The 23960-nt window shown below is 48.4% G+C and overlaps 1 protein-coding gene across 1 annotated transcript; it reads right to left on the reverse strand.

Moving 5' to 3' along the window:
* Positions 1-17474: 17474 nt before the first annotated feature.
* LOC132245870 (claw keratin-like) lies at positions 17475-17870 on the reverse strand. The gene has a single exon (XM_059719069.1). It carries the CDS (start codon positions 17868-17870, stop codon positions 17475-17477), a length of 396 nt encoding a protein of 131 aa, XP_059575052.1.
* Between the last annotated feature and the right edge of the window lie 6090 nt (positions 17871-23960).

Here is a 23960-nt window from a genome sequence, read left to right on the forward strand (position 1 = left end):
TCTTCATAAATGATGTGTTAGAGGCACAAGAATCTCACTGCGTAATTTCAAAGGGTTGTATCCATCATCATTGCACATGTTAAAGCTCAATTTTGATCCTTTTAATGGTATACCTTAAGAAGAGTAACCTGTGTGTGTGTGTATGCCTGGATTTCCCAAATATAATGGTACTCCATTATTTTCAGGAGACAGAGTTATGTTGTTATACCTCTGCATGTCTGGAAAGGATACAAGCCCTCCTACTTCAGGGCACCTGCTGATAACAACAGCCAGACCCACCTACCAAGAGTTCATGCAGGAACTTCACTGACAGGGAATGAGCCCTAGGACTGGTGCCTGCAACTTCTTGCACTGTCCTCTGAAGCACTGGCTGACGCAGGATACTAGCAAATGGACTGGATGCAACTTGGGTATAATTTTTAAGGGTTGCATAGAATGGGAATACCAGGACTATGTCTATATGCACCTTATAGACTAACTAAATCACAGATGTCTAGTTTATACATAGCTAACAGGGCTGTGCAAAACAGAATTGTTCTTTTTTGACCAGCGTTTCAATGGTTCGACGGAACAGCATTTTGTTTTGACTTGTTTTGTGTCAAAACGGATGTTCTGTATCGTTCCATCGAAACTTTTTTTTGCGTTCTGACATTTCTCCCATAGGTTATAATGGGGAAAGATGAAACAGGCTATATACCTTTGTCATATCTGGCCTTATTTTGATGAAACTTGAAGGAGTGGTAGCCCCTTATGAGTGCATGAAGCCTGCCAAGCTTCACAGAGATAGGTGCAGGGGGGTGAGAGACACTGCACCCCAAATTCTTGAGAACAAAACTCCTGTCACTTGTATGTGTGACACCATGGCAGGTGGCCACACTGGCCAGTCTTTAGGGAGGGGTAAGAGGGTGTAGAGGGAGAGCTGTAAGTTCCCCCCACACCAAACTGAGATGCAGGGGTTCCCCAAGCTTCAGGTACAGAAGGACTGAATGACACTCTCCTCACTCCATCCACACCTAATGACTTTTTTTTTTTTTAAACAAAAAGCAAACAGATAATGCCCCGCTCTCAGCTTGAGGGGACACTAATGCATCACCATCCAGCAGGGGAAGAACATGTCCCTTCTGAGCTCGATCCCCTGCCAGGATGAACTTGGAGGCAGTCCTGGGTGCTGACCACTGCTGAAAGCCATGCCAGTAACTTCAGCCATGAATCTGTATCTTACTTTGCAGTTCTGAGTGGTTCTGTGTGTCATAATATTTAAGATGCATTAACATGGTCCATAGTTGTTTCTATTGCTGTACCTACAGACACATAGGGAAGAGAGAGGGTAGCAGCAGCCAGAACTATAACACAAACCTGCAACACACAAACAGCTCCTGATTTTGTGGTGACAGGCCATGGACATATTAGGACACCGAATTCTGAGAACTTGATGTCTATTTTAAAGGGATACTATTACTAAATCCTCTCATGTATCAAATTGTTAATCGTCTAATAAGACAACTTGCCTAGGTAAAACTTAATGAGTGTTTGCAAAGTGCTTGGATATTCAAAATTCAGAGGCAGTCCCAGAACATCCAGCATGCCTCTTATTATCCTCATTTCACATGCAAATAAACAGGGATACCTTAAGGTGAAGGTCACCCGAAGTCATTTGCCAAGGCAGAAATAAAACCCAATATCCAAGTCTTCCAAGTACTTCATGCAACTCACTGGGCTGAGTCCTGTTAGGCTGTGTTGAAAGACAACCAGGGGTCAAATTGCACTTTGGGAGGGTCTGCAAAAAAAAATAAAAAAAAAATGGGGCTGCCCATCACGATGCCCTAATGAAATCACAAACATCCCACTTCCCCTGCTAGTAGCTGCATCCTAACAGCTATCAAAAAGGCGGCTACATTGCATTACTGTCTAAATATGTCTTTAGTATAAAGAAAAGGAGGAGAACTGCTCTTACCCAGCTCACCAAGGAAAACAAGTCAATGAAACAATTAAAACACCCACACTTGTGAGCCCTTTTATATATAACTTCTCAGACTTCCTCCAAGATTTGCAACACCCATTGTGCTGGAGGCGCTTAGTTACTGAACTAGTTTTGTTGTATACCCAGCTCCTTCAATCCCTAAAATTATTCTGCTTTGCGTTTGGGGTGATCACATCCACAGACTCACGGGGCATGACATGCAAAATACGCCCTACAGGTGCCTTTCATATTCAAGCATAAGAGCCAAGAACAAGCCTCGTGTTATCCTATGGGATTTGCCAGAGATACAGGGGCAATAAATCTTCAGGGTATTAAGAATATCATCCACCGTGCAATTTGGTGCATGTACAGGAATCCAGATTAGGCTCTTAAATCTATGATATCCAGTTCCTCTCTGCAAAGCCAACTTCAACCTGTATTCCCTATTGCTTTCCCAACCTTCCTGAAATCAATTTTCATAAAGCAATGTGCACCCGTAAAATGTTTCCTTTAGACTAGGCAGAAAGAACATTTCTTTGATTTTAAGGCGTCCTTGATGTTAATAAACATTGCTGAGTAATATCCACTGGGGATCTCCCCTGTAAATGTTAAAACAATGTTTCTGAAAAAAGACAACTGCACAGCTGCCTTTTAGTGAAAATCAAACAGCTCCTGATTTTGCGATGACAAGCCATGGACATATTAGGACACCGAGTTCTGAGAACTTGATGTCTATTTTAATGGGATGATATTACTAAATCCTGTCGCGTCTGCTATTATCCAACTGTTGATCTGTTGATCTTCTAATAAGACAGCTTGCCTAGGTAAAAACTTAATGAGTGCTTGCAAAGTGCTTGGATATTCAAAATTTGGAGGCAATCCCAGAACATCCAGCATGCCTCCTAATATCCTCATTTCATATGCAAATAAACAGGGATACCTTAAGGTGAAGGTCACCCAAAACGTCATTTGCCAAGGCAGAAATAAAACCCAATGTCCAAGTCTTGCAAGTACTTCATGCAACCCACTGGGTTGAGTCCTGTTAGGCTGTGTTGAAAGACAACCAGAGTTCAAATTACATTTTGGGAGGGTCTGCAAAAAAAAAAAAAAAAAAAAAATGGGGCTGCCCATCACGATGCCCTAATAAAATCACAGACCTCCCACTTCCCCCCCAGGTTAGGATTTTCAAATCTTACAGGGGGGACTCTTGTCTCTGGGGGGTGCTCAGCCCCCAATTCCCTACCAAGCTCTCCAATAATAAAAACCCTGTAGACACCAACAATTGGATATCATGTAAAATCTGGTTTAGCTTCCAAAAACATTAATGTAATTCCTACAAAGCCTGGCTTAAGCTCATTTCTGTTTGTGTTTTTGCGCAGCGTGCTTCCAGGTGAATCATCTTATGAATTAAGTGTAAAGCATTCACAAGAAAATAAAATTGTGAACCCCATTAATATTGCCTTCTTCCTGCAGAGAGAAGGCTCATTCTCCAGGGGAATGACCTGAAGGTAAACTTCCGAGCTGTTCTCTCTTCGTGCAAAAAAGGAAATGTCAGTTTAGAAATCAAACATCAACAATTTTCTCATAAGACACATCGGGCTGATCTAGTCCAAGTTCGCCATGCCCCCACCACCCACCGACTTTAATTTGATGGTTTCAAAAAAAGTAAAATCTTAAATGCACGCTCATATTTTATTTCCTTCAAAATATTTTTCCCTCTCCCATGCCAACATGGATCCCAGACCTAGTCCTACCACATGGTTGGGTATCACACTTAAAGTTCATTTCCTAGCCATCGTTAGGATGAATTTGCTTAGCGCAGTGTGCATTAAAAAACTGTTTCCTGAAGTGCAACGGCTCTGTCACTTATTATATTCAAACAACTGAGTCATTTCAAGTAGGTATGTATAGTCAGATCTGGACTAGGAATAGCCTCATGCTTCACATTCTCTTCCTTTTCATGTTTAGAGTCCACCTTGTGAAATCATAAAGGAAAATCATCCATGAAATAAATTATGAAATAAAAATATACTGAAATAAAAAAATCAAAACCGTTTTAAAAAATGTTGGAAGTAAATTATGATTTTGCAGGGAGGGTTGAGGAGCGTTACTATTCATCACTGCATTGTTCACGGGGTATATTTCTGAGTTTTCATATGCTCTCCTGGAAATAACCTGAATTCCTTCCATCCCAACGTCACTCCAATTAATCCAGAAAGAACAAGGGTACCAAAAATATAAATTGCCTATGAAGCTAGAAGATGAAAGAAGCCAGAAACGCTTATGGCTGTCATATGACTGGCACTGATGACAAACTAATAATCATGGAGGAAACAATTATACCAATTCACACAACAAGTGGTGCAGCAACTTTTGTTTTGCAACTAACAACTTCAAAATGCAAAAGTGCGTTTCAGATTTGCCCGGCAGCGCAAGACACCATATAAAAGTAACTGGCAATGACGGTCCTTTACCCACGTCTCTAGACTGACTCTTCGCAGTGAACTTGGTAAGTTTGGATTATTTAATTTGTATTATTTTTAGATCTCTAGCGTTAGTCATGTAAGGTTAATGAACCTTTTATATTAGTATTGAGCCCTCATTACATGCTCTATAATTCTTCACCACTGAAAGGGGAGGGAAGGGGAAGGGGGCTCCCATAAATGTATATATTGTTTTATAAAATTGCAGACACTGCTGAAAGCATTACTTGGAAGTTAAGCCTGACAATTTTCTACGGGACATCAGTATCTGAGACAGCCAGTTTGTCTCCATTTCAGTTAAGATCTGAGTTTTTCAAAAGACTAAAGATTTCCTACCTCCTAATCTATGAAAGTGTTAGCTAATTTCCCACGCTGCATGAAAAGTTTGCCCAAACTGATGGGAAGTGACACTCTTCCCCAAAACAAGGCCTGGGTATCCCATTTTCACTCCGTGCTTTGAGAATAGGGGGCTGGAGAGGGGCTGGTCAGCAGAGCAGCTTAAGGGGACTGGATCAATGTACAGTAAAGAAGACCTGGGACCCAAGTGAACGTAAAATCAGAAGCAGAGGGATTTGGTCATCATGTCCCTGACCCATCTCTGTTTCTAAGTTGGCCTTTCTAGGGCTTTCTTTGCAACCATCAGTAAGGCCTGACTCTTACTGCACTGCACCTTTTGCATCCCTTATCTTTGTTGCTTTTGTTGCAGCTAGTGGGTGGCAGGAATTAGGGAGCCCACAGGTGAGGTTGGCATTTCAAGGCCATTTCTGGCATACTAATCGTCAGAGTGAAAGAGGGACCCAACTGAGCTGAGGTCAGCAGTTCCCTGCTCCATCCCTCAGTCTCCGAACCCCCACCAGATTTCCCTGAGAGTCGTGCCCAAGTTTTGACCCTTGATCCCATGAGAACTGCACATGTGTCATGTTTGCTCTGCTTCCTGCTGTGTTTCAGGTTGGCCTCCAGCACAGCAAGATGTCTGACAGTCTGAACATGTTGGAAAACTTCTACTACCCGGGCCAGTCTAACTGTTGGGACCCCTGCTATAGAAGGCCATATTGGAATAGTTGGTGGGACCCATGCACCTACCGAAGGCCATCTTGGTATGGTTGCTGGGACCCATGCACCTACAGAAGGCCATATATCTATGACAACTGCTACGGCTATGGGGGCTTGTACGGTCTTGGTGGCTGCTATCCTTACTCTTCCCGCTGGGGCCGTAGGGGCAGCTGGGGAAGCTGCTGGCCATGCTAAATGTAGCTCAAATATCCATGGCATTTGGAGCAACACAGACATGAAATGGAAGATACAGATTACCGGCTGACCCAAAGGACATGGCTTTAAGCAGTGCTAAGCACTCAGCACCTCCATTGCGAGGGCTCAGCATTGCTAGAAGACTCCCTCCCCCATACATGTGTTTCCTATGCTTTGCTTTTTCACTGTAAGATCCTTTAATACTCTGCACTGTCAAGCATTAAGACCTCTTTATGCTGTGCTGTCATTTAAAAGGAAGCCTCTGCCTCCTTACAGTCCACTTGCAATCTCTTGCAGACCACTTGACACATCCACAGAGGTGTAGAAGGGTTTTGGTGTCAACATGAAAGAGAAGCTCTTTTACCCATTGCTTCTAATGTTAAACTTGACTGCATGAACTGGATCATGGAGAAGCAGCTGATACCTCTCTTTGCCTGGTGTGTTGTCTCGTGACATTATTCCAGGAGAAAAGTAATAAATAGAGAGATGGGAACAGCTTGGTAGTAAAAGTCAGCAGCTGCCCAGAAAGAAGCACACCTTGTTCAAGTGGGCTAGGCGTAGCATCCCTTCTGTGTCTGTATACGCAATTTCTCCTGTGCATTAAAATTCCTCTGCAGCATAATATTTGCCTCCTGGGTTTTTCCCCCTTCCCTGCCTTATTTGCAAATGTGCTGGTGCAATTCCCCCCTGTGCAGAGCCCCGCACCCACATGACTCAGTTCCTACTGATGTTCTAAAGTGCTGGAGCTGTCCCTGGTGGGGCACCCGTGGGCGGGCTGGGGAAGCAGGGGGGGTCAGAGCCCCCCATGCAGCTTGGGGCAACGGGAGGCAGCAGGAATTATCCCCCCGCCCGGTAGCACCCGGTGAGCACGGGGGGGTTTCTTCAAAGGGCTGGTAGCTGGGTTTAGCAGGGCAGCTGTGGGGGGGCTGGGGGAGAGGGCGGCGGTCGGGGAGGCTAGGGGGGCAGGGGTGGGCGGGGGGCTGGAAGGTGTCCCCCAGTGGTGCCCTGTCCCGTGCCTCCAGTACTTACCAGCTCAGAGGCCACCTGCAACCCCCTGCTGCACCCACCAGGGACTACCTGAATCTTGAAAGCTCTCCGAATGTTTTCTGAAGATTCGGTGAGCTTTGAATAGACTCAGACCTTTTATTTGGTCCCTTTATTGATTGAGGTTCAGATATTCAGCCACCGAATGGGGCAGAATCTCCTCTGAATCAAATCAGCACCTGAAGCTTCGCACAGCCCTACACTTCCAGGTTTTACTGCCCGATGTAATACAACTGAAGGAATATTGAGCAGGTGCCTGGTGTATTAACATGGATCTCCGAGTGCCCATTATCTCGGACCTGTGAGCCTGCATCATTACATCCAATTTCATGTTATATTTGCCGGGGACAGTGGGAGACTGAGTTCAGTGACTTATCTGCTCTGTAGTAAAAATAGATGGAAATATCTTGGGGCTTCATTGCAGAAAATCCAGGCTGGAGCAGCAGCCTTCCAGGTGTATTGCAGTTTGTTGCAGTGCACGCAAACCAGAGAGGTGAGATTGTCACAGCTACCACCCAAAGAGATGACCCTTATTACTGAGGGCCAAGAAACTATTTTCAGGCTTTACAAAATCTCTAGAGACACATTTATTCTACTCTGTACTACATTGTCGCTTAGAGTAAACATTTTCATGCAACAGATCCCGCTTTGGGTTTTATTTTTTTCCATTCTTTTACATTTTCAAATCACCAACATGTGACACAAACAGCTAACATAAAAGCTTTCCCTAATGTTGTTTTTTGCAGTTTCTGGTTCACAATTACACAGAACATGAGATGCACTGAACTGGAATACTATTTCCCCACTACTTCAGACCTTCAGGCCTGTAGCCTTTTGTGGCAGGCACTCCAATACACTGGACCCTTCATATTGCTTAGCAATGCAATCACCCAAACCTGAGGCTTCTTCTTAGGAGGGTGGTTCAGTGTGACTGGTTTTAGGATCTTTATGTAGACAATAAGGAGATGCTGGTGCCTGTGTAGAGAGTTTCTGAGTTGGGTGCCTTGGCGCTGCGCGCAGAGAACGGGGACATGGTAGGCACCCCCCTGGGGACAATCTAGACATCCCACAAGCAGTCCACCAATAGAAATGCTAAAGCACACGATGTTTCTGCACTGCCACCCATCTCAAGGGTGGGCACACCTGGCTTGCAGTTCACCAGGGCACCACCATTCACATGTGCTTCATAATGCTTCACTTTACTTCTGAGATTATGTCCTATGCAATGGAAGTGCTAGTGCCCACCTCCCGAACAGCATCTGGCTTTCCCTCAGGAAATGGGCAACTTGGGTCCCAGACTCTTCAAGTACAAACCCTGGAGTGGGGGGTTCTTGGGTTCTGGTCCCTGCCCCCAGACAAACAGGATTAACCCCAGTGAAGAGAAGAGCGTTTCACATTCTTTTTTGGCACTCCTCCACCCAGTGCTTTTGGATCTGTATGTTTGTTGCATGGGCACTGTGCCCGCCTCTGCTCTAAGAGGCGTTCCCGGGCTGCTTTTGCTCGTGTGGCTGACCGGGTCTGCCCCGGTCCTGCGGGAGTCCCCCAGAGGGTGCCCCGGGTGACGGTGGCAGACCCCCAGAACTCGCCAGCCATGGCCTTAACTGGACCCTCATTGGTGGGGGTCCCCCTCGCCGCAGCCTCCACTGCCGTCACGCCTTCGGCGGGCACTCACAGGGCTCCAACCTCCCCTACGCCCCGGCCAACGCCACCTTCGGTCTTGGATCTCTCAGCTTCTTCTTACCGGCCCCACCTTGTCTCTCCCCTCGTCCCCGACCAGCTTGACTTGGTGACATAAGCTGGGCTCTGGTCCAAGGACTGCGAGACCCAAGGTCCTGTGGCCCCTGTGGGCTTTCTTCCCGGCTTCCCTGCCGGTTCTCCCACTGGTTCCTTCACTGGCGTCCCTGCTGGCTCTCCCACCGGTTCCTTCACCAGCATCCGAGCCGGTTCTCCCACTGGTTCCTTCACTGGCGTCCCTGCTGGCTCTCCCACCGGTTCCTTCACCAGCATCCGAACCGATTCTCCCACTGGTTCCTTCACCGGCGTCTCAGCCGGCTCTCCCACCGGTTCCTTCACTGGTGTCCCTGCCAGCTCTCTCTTCAATTCCTTCACTGGCATCCCTGCCAGCTCTCCCACCACTTCCTTCACCGGTGTCCCTGCCAGCTCTCTCTTCGGTTCCTTCACCGGCATCCCTGCCGGCTCTCCCACTGGCTCCGCAGCTGGTTCCCTCCCCAGTTCTCCTACCGGCTCTTTGGTCGGCTCCACAGCTGTAGTCCTCGTAGCTGCGGCTCTTGCCACTTTCACCGCTTCCGGGGCTGCTGCAGCTTTCCCTGCCCAAGGCAGAGAAACCCTGCGGGTGCCCGCTCCTGACCTGGGGCTTCCCTGTGGGCTCTGTGGTCTCCTGCAGCCTGCCTTCTGTGCTCCCGGGGCTGCACTTTATTCTCGCCGGGTGGCGTCTCTCTCTGACATCACCTGGTTTCAGCTGGATGTGCGCGCGGCTAATAAAACGCACGGGTGGTTTCCCGGCGTGTGCTCCTCTGCTGTCCTCGGCTCCTGCAAGGGGTGAGTCTGTTCTTCATTTTTCTTTGGTTTTGGGCCAGGGTTTCCCTATAGCCCTGGTGTCCCTGGGACATAACCCCCCACTTAAGATGCCTTGGGGTGCTTCTTCATTCCCCTTTCCGGTCATAACTGTGGGGTCGGTCAGTCCTTTTACTTGATCTCCTTGATTCCCGGTCTGTTCTTCGCCTCCGCACCTGGACAAGAAGTCCACCACTGTATTAGTTTTTCCGGGCTGGTGTATTAATTGGAACTTATATGGTTGGAGTGCCAAGGCCCACTGGGTAATCCGGGCATTATCAGTCTTGGCTGTGCTCAGCCACCTCAGCGGTGCGTGTTCAGTTACCAGTTTAAACTCTCTCCCCATCAGGTAGTATCTAAAGTGGTCTACCACCCACCGAATTGCCAGGCACTCGCATTCAATAGTTTCATACCTCTTCTCCCCTGATAGCAGTTTTCGGCTGGCGTATGCCACGGGTCTCTCGTTTTTCCCTTCCTCCTGGTTGAGGATGGCACCCACCGCCGTCTCTGAGGCGTCTGACTGTAAAATAAAGGGTTTTCAGAGGTCAGCGGTGTGAATTATAACATCTTCGCACAATGCCCTTTTCAATCTTTCAAAACTTTGCGCCATCTCTCTCGTCCACTTTACTGCCCCCGTTTTCCACCCTTTGAGCGCCTCCGGTAAGGGTGTTGCCAGCTCTGCGAAGTGCGGTACAAATCGCCTGTGGTAATTGGTTAATCCTAAAAATGACCGTAGCTGGGGGCAGTTTTGAGGGGCTGTAAAGTTGCGGATGGTTTCTAACTTGTCGGCTAAGGGTTTAATTGTGCCTCTGCCAACCAAGAACCCAAAATATTTTGTTTCTTTCTGGGCCAGGGCACATTTTCAGGGGTTTGCAGTTAGGCCGGCACGCCTCAGTTCTGTCAGGATAGCTCAAAGGGCATTCTTGTGCTGCTCCCAGGTCCAGGAGTAGATGACTATATGGTCTATGTACGCCGTTGCGTATTCGGCATGGGGTGCCAAGATCTGGTCCGTTAGACGTTGAAATGTTGTGGCCGCGCCATGTAATCTGAAGGGCATTCTGACGAACTCGTACAGTCCCCACAGAGTGCCAAACGCTGTCTTCAGCCAGTCTTCCCTGGCCACCGGATTCTGCCAATATCCCTTTGCCAGGTCAAGGGTCGATATATACTGGGCATCCCCTATCCTCTCTACCAACTCTGCTATGTGAGGCATGGGGAATGCGTCAAAAACTGCCATGGCATTCAATCATCTGTAATCCGCACAAAGCCTTAAAGACCCGTCAGGCTTATGCACCTGCACCAGCGGGCTCCTCCAGGGACTTCTTGAAGGCTGAATGACTCCTAGCTTTAACATTGAGTCAATCTCTCTTTGGATGGCTTCCAGGAGGTGGTGTGGAATGGGTCACCACCTATCCCTCACTATTGCCCTGGGAGGCGTTTTTATAGCATGGAAAGAGCCCTGAACCCAGCCGGGTTCCTCACGGAATACTTCACAGAACTCGTTTATTAAGCTTCGGGCCTCTCACCGCTGAACAGAGGATAATTCCTCTCCTATCCTAATCGGGGTTCCCTCCAGAGAGGGCTCAGTCCCTCTTCCTAACCCCCGGGGTCCTAGGTCCTCGTTATCGGCCTCGGAAAAGGCCACCCATCCTTCAGGCTCCTGCCACTCCCGTAGGAGGTTCACATGGTAGATTTGCTTTTCTCGAAGGTGTCCAGGCTTGTGTATCTCATAATCCACTGGTCCCACCCGTCAGAGAATTTCAAATGTCCCCTGCCACTGAGTTAGGAGCTTGCTCGTGGACGTAGGGAGCAGCACCAGGACTCTCTGTCCCGGCTCGAATTCCCGCTCTTAGGCCCGGCAGTCATACTTTCCCTTTTGATGGGTTTGGGCTTCTCTTATGTTTTCCTGAGCTAGGTCCCAGGCCAATCTGATTCTCTGTTGGAAAGCCTGTTGGTATGTCTTTGTTTCTTGGGAGGGTCCTCCATCTTGCTCCCACTCTTCTCTCAAGACCTGTAAGAGACACTAGCTCCAACGGAGAGAACTTTGTGGAATCTTGAGGCGTGTCCCTGAGAGTAAACAGTACTAGAGGAAGGAGGAGATCTCATTTCCGGGGGTCTCCTTGTATGCAACAGTGCAATACCCGTTTTATCATCCCATTGAGGCAGTCCTCAAACCCATTGTTTTTGGGATGGTAAACCGAGGTGTGGAGCTGTTTTATTTGGAGGGTCCGGCATACCGCCCTCAAAACCCCAGACATGAAATTCTTTCCTTGGTCTGTTGGTATCTCTTGCGGGATCCCCATTAGGGCTATCCATCTTATTAGCTCTTCTGCAATACGCGGGGCAGTTATGGCTTGCAGGGGGATTGCTTCCGGGTACCGGGTGGCGTAATCCACAATGACCAAGATGTATTGGTGGCCCGAGCTGCTGCGGGGAAGTGGGCCCACGACATCTAAGGCTATCCTTGAAAACGGGGTGTCTATAACGGGCATGGGCTGGAGGGGTGCCCGTGGAGGATGCTCGGTTCTCGTCTTTTGGCAGTTGGGGCAGGCTGCACATTGGCGGGCCACTTCCTCCCCCATCCCTGGCCAAAAAAAACACCTGCTCACCCTCACGAGGGTCTTGTCCCGGCCCAGATGTCCCCCTGTGGGACACACATGAGCCAACCGCCAAATGGTCTGGCGGAATTGGGCGGGCACTACCAGCTGTGAGCCCTTGGTGTCCTCACCCCTGCCCCCTTGTAGGTGGTAAAGGAGACGATTCCTTACCTCAAAGCGGGGATGCTCTTCAGGCAATAACGCTGAGACCCCTCTGGTACTCTGGGCCTGCTCTCGAAGTGACCTGATTTCCTGATCCTCCTCTTGTGCCTCTTGGAACTGGAGGCTACTGGTAAAGTGGTTAAGGTCTAATTCGTTCGTCTCGTCTGCTGACCCCTCGTTTTCTTCGATCTCGCCCAACCAGCCCTCCCAGTTCTGAATCTTCCTATGGGCCACTTCCATGTCCCTCATCCTATCCAGGACGTCGTATACTGGTGTCCAGTCTCATCCCAGACACATCTCACATGCTAACTGAGGCACGACCCCCACCAGGAGTTCTCCCTGGTGCTCCATTACCCGTAGGCTGACCCATTGGCACCCGATTTGCTTGGCGTCTCCATGGAGGCAGACTACCCTCACAGAGTGAGCCTTCCGCCGGCCTTGTGATTGCACCAAATCTGCCCTGACAAGAGATTAAGCACATCCTGAATCCAGGGTAGCTTGCACGGGGTGACCTTCCACCCAAGCCTTGACAACGGGATGGCTCCAAGCCACGTTCTCCCCACCGACCACATAGCTGCAATCCTTCGGCTCGCCAGGCTCTGGGCCTCTCCGCCTCCCTGTTGGGGCCCTGGATCTGTCGTCCGGGATGCAGCATTCCGTGGCCTGGCTCGGGCATTCCCTAGAAAAATGGCCACTCTACCTGCACCAGAAACACACGGTATCTTTGGTAGCCCCCCGGCCAGGCAGGCGCCGGCGCTCTGGCTCTCTTGGGGTTGCCATCGAGGGTCCCAGGTTCCTTCTCTCCCTGGGGTAGTTGGCCTCCGAGGCAGTAAAAGCCTCTGCCAATTTTAGAGCTTCTTTATGTGCGGGCTGGGAGCAGTCCGAGGCTTTCGGGGGCGCGCGGCGGGCTGTGGCCGGGAGCCCACAACGGTAGGGCGGGGACTCTGGCACGACGGACTAGAAATCAGAAAACATAATAAGTTCGTCCTCCAGGGATTGAATCAAATAATAGCTGGCACAAACACATATACACGCAATTATATTCATAATAAAGGATTGAACTATCAGGGCTTCAGTGGGCGTCATGGCGAAGTTGCGTGTCAAGCCCTCACTTCTTTGATGATGTTGTCCTTCTTGGGGCTTCTCTCTGCCACGCACTCTGAATTCCGGATCTGTGAAAAGAATTCTCTTAAAACAGTTATTTCACTAATATTACAAAATTCACATGGAACCGCACGACAAGGCAGTCAATTAAAATCACTATCACTCCCAAAACATATAATACAGGTGTTTGACCACAACTCTACTCTGGACAACCCTCTCTTGTACACTCAACAAGATGAAAGCGTCGAGGATTCGTCATCCAGTTCTTCTAAATAATGAAAACCTAACTCATATGCCAGTTGCCATTGGCCTGCGTCTCCTAAAATCCGAAGTTGCCACTTATTGAGTCCAGAACGCTGTAGGAGGAATCCAAACATGAATCGTTCCTCTGGTGTTCTCTATGACAACGGTGGAAGGTCGGATTCGCGAAGTCTTGCGCCTTGAGCCTTGATCGTATGTCGATGTTCCCAATCGCTGGATATTCTGGGCTCCATCAGGATACGCAGTCGTGACAACTGACGCAGAAGATTACACAAACTCCATGGACATAAGTCCTAGCCATGAGACTACAGCCTCGTCGGATTCCATCCCAGATTCTCCGCAAAGCTCCTGTAGCTCCGCCCAAACATGAGTGAGACAGGTGGCAGCACAAACTGCACCCTGTGCATCAGTCACTGGGTTGATCATGGCTACAGGACAAGCTGTTACTTTGGGAGTCGATGCTGTTATTGTTTCAGACAGGAGGGGCGGATGCACTCCTCCGCTCGATTCTCCCTTCCGTCAGCAAGAAGGCGTGGTCGCCGGAAGCGACACTGCATCGGTGGGCGGGGTCACCGGCCTAACTCTCGCGTGTTCCTTCGAAGCTCCACCCTTCTCTTCCGGTTCTTCCACGTGGTCTCTCTCTTGCTTGGTGCCATCTTGGAGTGGCGTCTCAAGATTTTCTTTTGCAGTTGCCTCTTTGACCGCTTGAACGGCCATACGCAGCTGGGCTCTCAAACTTGCATTTTGCTGCATTAGATCAGTTACAGTACAGAAAATTGCAACCAACATTTTCCCCTTGTCGTACCTCAGGGCTACCCTGTCATCTGCGGTGCGTTCCTCCGTCTCCAGATCTTTGCGGAGCTTGGATAGACGTTTGCAACCCCTCAATCTAGATGCCACCATAAAGGGAGCGAACCGGTCAATCAGCACCGGCTCTTCACTCTCCTGAACACATCGTGAGCAACGGGCACACTCCTGGGTGAGGGTCGGGTTTACTGTACTTGCCGGGTTGACTCTGGCGAGGGACACAGTCTCGAGGGGCCTAAACAGGACCCGCTCATCATTCATTATACACCCGAATGCCGCAGGGTGAAGATACACTTCCTTCTCTCTTGGGGCTTCGTCTTTGGAAGCTCCCTCTTCTCCCTTCAGCGAAAGATTTCTGCTAATAAACCTTTCACCCGTTCCGCCCGCCTGGTGGTAAGCGATATGCACCTCCAGTTCCATGATGTTTTCTACATGGTGTTTTCCACTGTGCCAAGGGCAGTTCCTAACTAATTCTAGTTCCATCGTGCTTTCCCCGGATCCCATCCTCGTCGCCATGTGCGGGCCGGGAGCAGTCCGAAGCTTTCGGGAGCGCGCGGCGGGCTGTGGCCGGGAGCCCGCAATGGTAGGGAGGGGACTCTGGCATGACGGACTAGAATTAGGCATGGACTCGTAGAAGTTAATTAAAGATTGTTTTACTTACACCGTAAAAGGTCATAGTGCAGGCAGGAAAACTTTCTTGAGTTGCAGTTTCAGACAAACACAAGTGGAGTTTGCTAGGCTCCACCAAAGACACATGCACGGAGTTTGCTAGGCTCCACAAAACAAACACGACAGAGCTCTGGATACCCTTGAAAAACCATAGATACAGCTTAAGAATTTAACGAACGAGACGGAAAGTGGTCGGTGGTTGATCAGGCCGCCGAACACCTCTGAGACACACACAAAGTTTCTATTACTCTTCCGCGTGCTCAGAGTCCCCAAGAGATGGTTGTGGAGACCTCTACAACTTGGGCGGTAACTGCTCAAACCTCTTGTATGACTAGCAAGCCAATTGCTAGCCGCCACGTGGGAATAATTTAGAAACAGCCAATAGTGGGAAACAAATTCACATACGGGTGGCGGGAACTCCTTTGCACCGGGGTTTTCTCTCTGCAGCTGAGAATTGCACCGTGCAAAGAAAGCTCCATGTGGCGGGAAATAATTCTGCAATGCCGAAGCGCGCACACAATCATTGGGTCATGACACTTCACAGGTCCGTGGGGTATGTTGTCGGACCTAGCATTGTGTCCGCTCTTCTAAATCATTCTGAAACTGTTCGAGGATGATCTGGTCTGCCAATGCCTCTCTATCCTGCCCCGCTGGGTTTACCCACTTATCCAGCAGATCCCATAAGGGAAACTATCAGACTGTTTCAAGTGAAAATAGCCTATGTTGATCAATAACTTTTAGATTAATGAGGATGTATATTCACACTGTATTCATACAATTACATTCCAATGAAGAACTCCAAGAGTAAAACCTTTCTGTAAAGGCATTAATGGTTATTTCAAGGCAAATTCCTGTATCTGACTCAAAATATTTGAGTCAGATAAAGGAAAATACTTGGAATTTAGGGAAAAGTTAATCCTGTGTCATGAGAGAAACATCTGAAATACACACCCTTGTCATTCTCTTGGACAACTGTTATCCTCCCATATATACATAGCAGATACGTAAACCGGATAGCTAATGATCAGCTTGAGAATTAGGCCAACCAAAAAAAAAAACAAAAACAAAAAAAAAAAAAATTCTCCCTGAAGACTGTCACATTCGAAAAAACAAAAACCTGAATGAACCTGTGTAACATGTGCTCTCATTTCAGTGAAATATTTGAAAATCAAGAATTTTAAGTATTATTGAAAGAGATCTGTTATTAATGTTTCTTGTAATGCACTGAAGCAGAAATCAACTCCAGCTTATTTGTTCATTGAGTTAGACCCTTTGGGTTTCCGACACCACTTCTTTTCATGGCATTCGCCTTCATGATATGCATGGGAACAAAGGCAATTACACATCTTCTAACATCATGTGAGGTTTTCTCAGACCACAACACCAAATCACTTCAGTTAATTTTTAATGATTCATTAATCATAGCCAATCTTAGGAGGCTAACATTTTACTCTAGGTGTTAAGCACCCCTGGATTGCAAAATTCGGTCCCATTAAAAAATGCATTTCAAGGCCTCTCCCAGTAATTGACTAATAAAGTCACAATTTCTGGTGTGGAGGTCAAAAGCCTGGCAGCGAGTTGAAGAAACAAAATCAGGAGCATTGAGAAGAGAACCAGGGCCCTGGGAAATATAAAGCATTCAAGGGTGCAAACCTTACGGGCGGGGTGACAGTCGGTTGCTCTTTGCAGCAAAGGGGAAAGGTGGGACCCCAGAGAGGAAGGAGAGATGGGCATGTCCTAATGACCTCTAGTAAATCTCTTAACCAGCACCCTCCTTTTAGAGTTCAGAAAAACTTTTATGACAATGCAAAAAAACAGAAAACAAGAGAAGTAAAAAGCATGACACAAGAAATCCAACTCTTTGATGCAACAGTGCTTTTAATGCAGGTGAGAAGTGCAGCATACATACAGAGAAAAAAGAAAATAATTCAGCGTACAAGGAATAGGTTCCCAGGGTTTCAAAACAGACTACAAGTACCCATTCCCTACATGGTTATTCCTTGCATTCAAGTTGTGCTTCTTTTCATTCCAGGTCAACCTAGGGTTGGACAAAGAAGTCCTGGTAGGAACCAGTTCAAGTAACTGATTTGGTCCCGGTTGGGATTAAATGAGAGAAACCCAGTAAAAGCAGAGGCCTGGGCAGCTTCTCTCCCTTAGGCCTCCATTTACGAACCAGCAAGCAGTGGTGTGCGTCTGTGGACAAAACAGAAGTGAAAGGATGGGAAAAGCCGGGTTATGGCACCATGTCAAGGAGAGTCACACCCGCCTTCCCACCCTCAGAGCTCTGTAATGGGGCTTTGATGGAACAAAGAATCAGCACTTCAGGCTTCACGCCAGAGAGAGCTTAGCTGGGAAGGCATCAGAGGACAGTATCATAGAAGCAAGGTAAAGCACGAGGAAGGTGTCTCTGGGCCTCTGTGCAGAAGGGGTGAGCGCACATATGTCCCATTCGCGTCAGCTGGAGACATCAGAGCTCACCACCTCTGCAAGCCATGCCCATAATCTCAGCCGTCAATCCACATCGCTGCCTGGTTGTTCCCTGTCCCGTGGCCATTCCTCTAAGTTTTAGCATGGCGCACAGTTGCCATTGAGGTACCTGTGGCCCGATCGCCAGCCCCCAGAACCACAAAGGCCCCCGTAACCCCAGATTCCACCAGAGCCATAGGGACCCCCAGCACCAAGGTAGGCCCGGGAGCCAGCGAAGCCCCGGGACCCAAAGCTGCCCCCAAAACCAGCTCCAACGTGAGGAGCTCCGGTGGATCCCACAACGCTGTCCTGAGGGAAGGAGCTGAGGATGGCTCCAGGGATGGTCACAACAGACGGGGGCGGCTGGATCACCACTGTGGAGTCGGGGCACTGCCGGACGCACGGCTCATTCCAGCTGTCCACGATGGGCTGTGGGACAGCCACCCCGCAGGGGCTGGCGCAGATGCCAGAGCTCAGAGCTGGATAGCAAGCCATCTTTTCCTTGTGGAGCGAGTCTGAAAGGAGTCGGGGTGAGGCGGACATAAGTCACTTCAGTCACACAGCTCTGAATGTCACACAGCTCAGTCACACAGCTTCAGTCACACAGCTCTTCCCATGTTCCCCAGCTGCCAGCTCAGCACCCCCATCCCCCTGATGCCTTCATGCCTTGAACACAGGATTTGCTGAAGTGGATCAGAGCAGTGATCTCCCTGCCTTGTGCCCTGCCTCAGTCCCGGTACAATCCGAGAGCCTCAAAGCGCTCGCTTATGACACCGATACAAGTGCTTCTTCCTTACACCTGCCTCTGGAAATAGTCTAATATTCTCTCTTAGGCCTGTCCAGGACATTTCTATACCTCACTCTCCGAGGAAACATATAGCAACCTGCTTTTCCTTGGAAAATTCCTGACAAAATCAATACAGGATCCTGCAACCTAAATGTAGGAAAAGACACAACGCCAAAAATTTGCATTGCTACAAGTCAAAGAACACATAGAGAAGTAGGCTTGGAAATGAATGTGAACACAAGATCTGGCTACTTCGAAGGACATGTCGTCGGAGCAGACTTACCCTGTTCCCTGAGGAGAGCAAGTGAAGAGAAGTGGTTAGAAAAGCCCAGTGTTGGCACTGCTTTTATACTGTTTTAAGACTGCCTGGAGCATTGGCGGCACCTGGGTTTTTCTGCACTGTGCCCCAAATAGTTACAAAACAATGCAAACCGCATGGTTCAATCCTTCAGTTGTGATCATTGTTTGCCTCAGTGTTTGTGCCTATTAATATGGCCTCGGCCTTGTAATTACCATGCCTCCATCACACCTACCACGCTTTGAACCTCCTAAAGTTTTACGGGCTCCCAAAAAGCCTGCATCATTCTACTGGCTTGATAACAATGACCTGAGGAATGAACAGGGCAGACATCCAGGGCCATGTCGATAGCACAGGACTGTTGTGGGCACGGAACTGGACAGTCGGCCCACTCTACCTACGGTGCTGCTCTTGAGGGGCTCCGTGTGGTTCCTCCACGAACTGCAAGGACGCGGGAGTTTCACTTCTTCACACTCCTGCTCACTTCCTCCTACTGCCAGTGCCCAAGGGCTCTGGTCCCTCCTCGGCCAAGACAGTCATCTTGCTGCAGTCCCCTGCTTTGCGACAGCCCGATATGATGAAGTGACCACCCTGCAAGAGGGACGGTGCAACTCCATCAAGAGCCATTGGCGCTTTGAAAGAAGGTCTTACCTAGGGTGTAAATGGCAGATTGGACATTGGGAGTTTTAATTTATTGGAGGTGAAACAAACTAGGCTTCCTAGGGAAGTAAAGTACATTGGAAGGAAAGGCAAGGACCAAATTGTGAGAAATGACATCACAAACCGATTGGAGGCTGACATGTGTGACCTTGAAGTGATTCTCTGAAGCGACACAGTTCACCTACCCTGATGCCTCTAAGGTTTTAAATATGAGCTAATATCATCCTAGCGATACACTCTGCGTGTATCCCACGGTGATGCCTTTTTGTGAAGTGCCTTGAAATCTTTAGTTCGGGGAGAGCGTCAGCAAGTTCATCACGACAGCCCCTTGATGGCCAATTAGCAGAACTGCCAGGGAAGGGGAAGGTCACAGGGAGAGATGTGAAATAAGGATTAAATGTGGGTCGTTCCTTTTTAGAGAGGAAGAAGGCCAAAAGCCCAACTGCTTGTGAAATATTCTGAAAAGCGTTTGCTTCTATGGAAAACAACAGAAATAACAACGTTATCTCAGAAGTCCCGCTACAAGTGAGGTGCTGTGTGTGCAGGTAGTTCTGAATCATCCGAGTCTTCACTGTGCCTTTGGTGCACTACTGCTTAAGTAAACACCAATGCCATCCTACGGCATCCATTTTTAACGCTGTTGCTTTTACACCTGAGGAAAACATTTGTCCCCAAGAATGGTTCAGTTGTAGGAATCGCCCCTTTTTTTTATTCTGACAGGTAGTTGAGCTTGAGCCCAGGAGCAAGCACAAGTAGTCCACAGTTGTGAGACCACCTGGCTGTACAGCACCGGCCATGAGTAGTTGCTTTCACGCGTCTAGTTGCCCCGGGTTTGGGGCTGTAATTTGACTGCTGCAGTCGTCCTGAGCGTCCTGAACCATGCCGTGCCTCGGTTTCCCTATACAGATCCTGGGCATACTAACACCTGCTGCTGCCTGTTTTGTGGCTTCTTAACATCTAGACCTTTGAAAGCATGTCATAAACACTCATTATTTTTTATACGTTTTGTTTTTGTGGCAGTAATAGCTTATTACTGGTGTACCCATGCTGACACATGGCATTGTGTGGAAAAAAACCCATGTCATGCAGAGCGTGAATAACAACCTGGCCTCACATCCCCCCCCAGTGTCAGGAACCGTAGTTCATGCTGTGAGATATGCTCACAAAGTCCCGTTTCCCAGGCTCAGTAGGCCTGTGCGAGTCAGCAGCGATCTGATCCGTCTTTGGATCCGGCCGCTCGGGATGGCCGCTGTTTGATCTTGAGCTCCGGACCGGGTTTCCACCTCAATCTGACTAAAGTGGCTCTGAAGGATCGGTGCCACCTCAGAGCTCCAGCCATAGGGAATAAGAGAGAATCAATGGAAGATCTATAACTTTGTTGGTTTCTGAATGATTTGGATGAAAATTGCAGGGATGGTAGCCTCTGCTAAGAGCACGAAGCATGAAGTTTCAAGAAGATCGGTGCAGGGGCTTGGAGAGACCTGAGCCGCACATTTTTGAAAGCCAAACTCATGTCACAGCTGTGTGTTACTCCTCAGGGAGCTGAAATCTGCAGGGGTGGTAGCACGTATTTTGGTCACAAAGCATGCCAAGCTTCAAGAAGATCAGTTCAGGGGTTTGGGGGGAACTACACCCCAAATGCTTGAAAGCAAAGCTCCTGTCCTCTCTGTGTGTTACACCGTGGGGGGCTGAAAACAGCAGGGATGGTGGCCCCAGTGAGGCTACAAGGCCTGCCAAGTTTCAAGAAGATCAGTGCAGGGGTTTGGGGGGAACTGCACCTCAAATCCTTGAAAGCAAAACACCTGTCACATCTGTGTGTTACAACACAAGGGGGGGGGCAAAAGTGCAGGGCTGGTAGCTCTTGCTGAGGCCACAAAGCCTGCCAGCTGTGAGTGTGTGTCCTAGAGCGGGCCTGAGTGAGTGCTGGGCCCTGCCAGGCGGCAACGCCTGCCTGCCAGCTGTGTGTGTCTAGCTGGGGGAGCGTGTCGTCCAGGCTTTGCACCCCAAGCTTCTGACAGGTAAAACTTGTGATGTGGGGGTGTGACACTGTTTGTGTTCAGGTGTGCCCTTCCTGGCACTGGGGCCTCTGCACAATACGGCAGTGTGCTCCACCGTTGTTTTATAGAGGAATTGGCAGGAAGAAGTAAAGGTGCTGTATTGTGTTGTGTTGTGTTGGACATTTGATGTTCTTCATGATGTGTGATGGGAAGCATCACGTCCACAGAGCGTTGGGTCGGAGCTGGATTCCTGGGCACCAGGGAAATCACAGCAGCAGGTGGATGCAGCAATGGGGATGATTCACAAGGACTTCAGATAAGAGGCACATGGACATCAAACTGCACAGGCCTGACTTTAGGCTGATAACACCATAGACATAATAATGCCCTTGGATGTTTCATGCCCACGACCAGTGAGTTTCATAATGCTTTAGGGCTTTTCTGCCCCTTCACGCCATCTCCAACTGTGTAAAAGCTGTTGCATCTCAGAGCATGTTACTCCACTTCTCTTGCCCGTGTCCTTTCTTCTTCATACAATGAGAGCCTAAAAATATGTGAAACCCTCCTGAAATGTCCTTTCTATTCCTTTTGGTCATTGTTTTGATATTCATGTTAGAGAGGAATCATTCCAGGATTTTACCCAACCCGCTGCACAGGGGCTAACTTGTATGATGGATGGGAGACTGGCTGGCTGGCTGGCTGGCTGGCTGGAGGCCAACCGAAAATAAAACTTGACAATTTATTCAGGTTGGTCAACAGTTGGAGAACTCCAAAGAGAACATGTAACCCACAACAGGCATTTTAATAGCTTCCTTTTTCTCCTGAGTCAACAAAGAGATGAGTGTCTTTAGCATCAGTGAGTGCAGAAGAAAATTGCATTTGAATAGAATATGGGTCTTTCCACCAGGATAAACAAGAAAAGGTGCCTTGATACGTGGCTGCGCGAACATAGGACTCAAATGCTATCATGCGTTCCGCATGTTGCATGAACTTTGAGTAATGGCTACTCAAAGACAGGAGTTAGGAAATAGCTTTATTCTGTGGAGATGGAAAGTGAATATACATATGTATATATATATGCCCCACATATGCTCACACATGTGATCAGTGGTGCAGGGCTGCTCCTGTCCTGTCTCCAACACTGGTGAGCAGCAGATGTTTGCAAACACAAGAAGCCTAGTGGGGTCCAGTATGGAGACATGAAGGCATTACCATAACACCCACAAGTTCAGTGTTGACTACAAGCCTTCTTAGAAGTGCTGAGGGGTTTGAAAAGGCACCGTTCCCTACAGAAAGTAATGGAAACTGAGCTCCCAAATGCACATCTGCCTCTGGAAATGATAGGAATCGTTTCTAAAGCTTAAAGCCGCAGATGTCTGCAACATACTTGAAAAAAATGTACGCGCACACAGAGCCGTATCTATCAAGCTAGCTCTGTATTAATCTTTCAATGTGTCGGTCTATCTATCCTGAAAATTCTCCTTAAGCTACCCAAGGAACGCAAAATTAGCTTTTGAACAAACAAGGAATCACTTGCGTGAGTCCTTGCCGAATTGGAACCGGATTGGCCTTCCCAGTTCACCGAGCAGAACAAGTCCAGAGAAATGGTTGGAAGAGCTCTGAGTTGTGAGAGCTTTTCTGCAGCCTCTTGCCCCACCTGGAGGTTATGAGATGCCCATTCTGCATGAAGTACTCATTAGTTACAAAACAAAAAGTGTTGTCCATCTCACACCATGACTGGATGTACATGCTTTCTTCCACCTTTGTGTTCAATGAAAAGCACACTGACCAGAACTGGAGCCTCCAGGTCCAAGTCTAATTTGGGGATAGACACATGCAATCCTGACATGTACACGTTTAGGTGACTCGATTACTCATTTATGGGACTTCTCCACCAAAAGCATGACACTAATGAAACCCTGGGCGCATGACACTAATGAAAACCTGGCCTATTATGCATAGTCCTTTGCAGTGCTGGCCTCTGAGGAAGCCTCAAAGCATCCAGCATGCCTCCTGCATGCATTTTTATGGGCTGATTAAGCAGATACATGACGGTGAAGGTTGCACAGGGTGTGAGTGAATGAGCCAGGAATAAACGCAAGCGCCTCACCTATTAATGCTCAATGTTAACAAATTCTTCTGGCCACATCTACCCCAGCATGGCTTGCTCCCTACATGTCTCTTTTGCTGAAGATTGTTCTTAAGGGTCTATTGTATAGAACCCTTGGGACGAACATGCCCAATGCAGTGTATGTGCAGTTTTCTCTTATCATGAAATCCCTTTCTGTGGTGGGTCACTATATCCCTGTGTTTAATACAGAATGTATTTCTGTCCATTTTGGGTTTGGGGTGGTGGGATTTCCCACGCCACCAACAACAGTCATCCAGACTGCCAACAGAAAAGACAGAAGGGGAACCCACTAACTTTGACATTTTGCTCCCCACTTGGCTGTGCGAAATGTTGCCACCAGTTTTGTTTCGATGCTGTTTTGACCTGTTTGGCGGTCAAAACAACACATTTGAAACAAAACAGTTATGATCGAAACAGCCTCGAATCCCAATGAGACAAGCCGAAAAGTTTCGTTTTGACGGTGTTTCGACGTTTCACCCAAAGGCTATGTTGGGGAAGGTCAAAACAGCCTACAACTGTGGTATTTATGGACAGATTTGGATAAAAATGGGAGCCCCTTCTGAGGGCATAAAGTGTGCCACGTTTCAAGAAGATAGGTGCAGCGGGTTCAGGGAAGCTGCACCCCAAAATCTGGAGAGCCAAACTTGTGCCATGTGTAAGTGTTGAGCCACAGCAGGGTTAAAACTGCAGGGATGCTAGCCCCTGCTGAGCT

Source organism: Alligator mississippiensis, chromosome 15 (genome assembly GCF_030867095.1).
Source record: "Alligator mississippiensis isolate rAllMis1 chromosome 15, rAllMis1, whole genome shotgun sequence".
Taxonomy (NCBI): domain Eukaryota; kingdom Metazoa; phylum Chordata; order Crocodylia; family Alligatoridae; genus Alligator; species Alligator mississippiensis.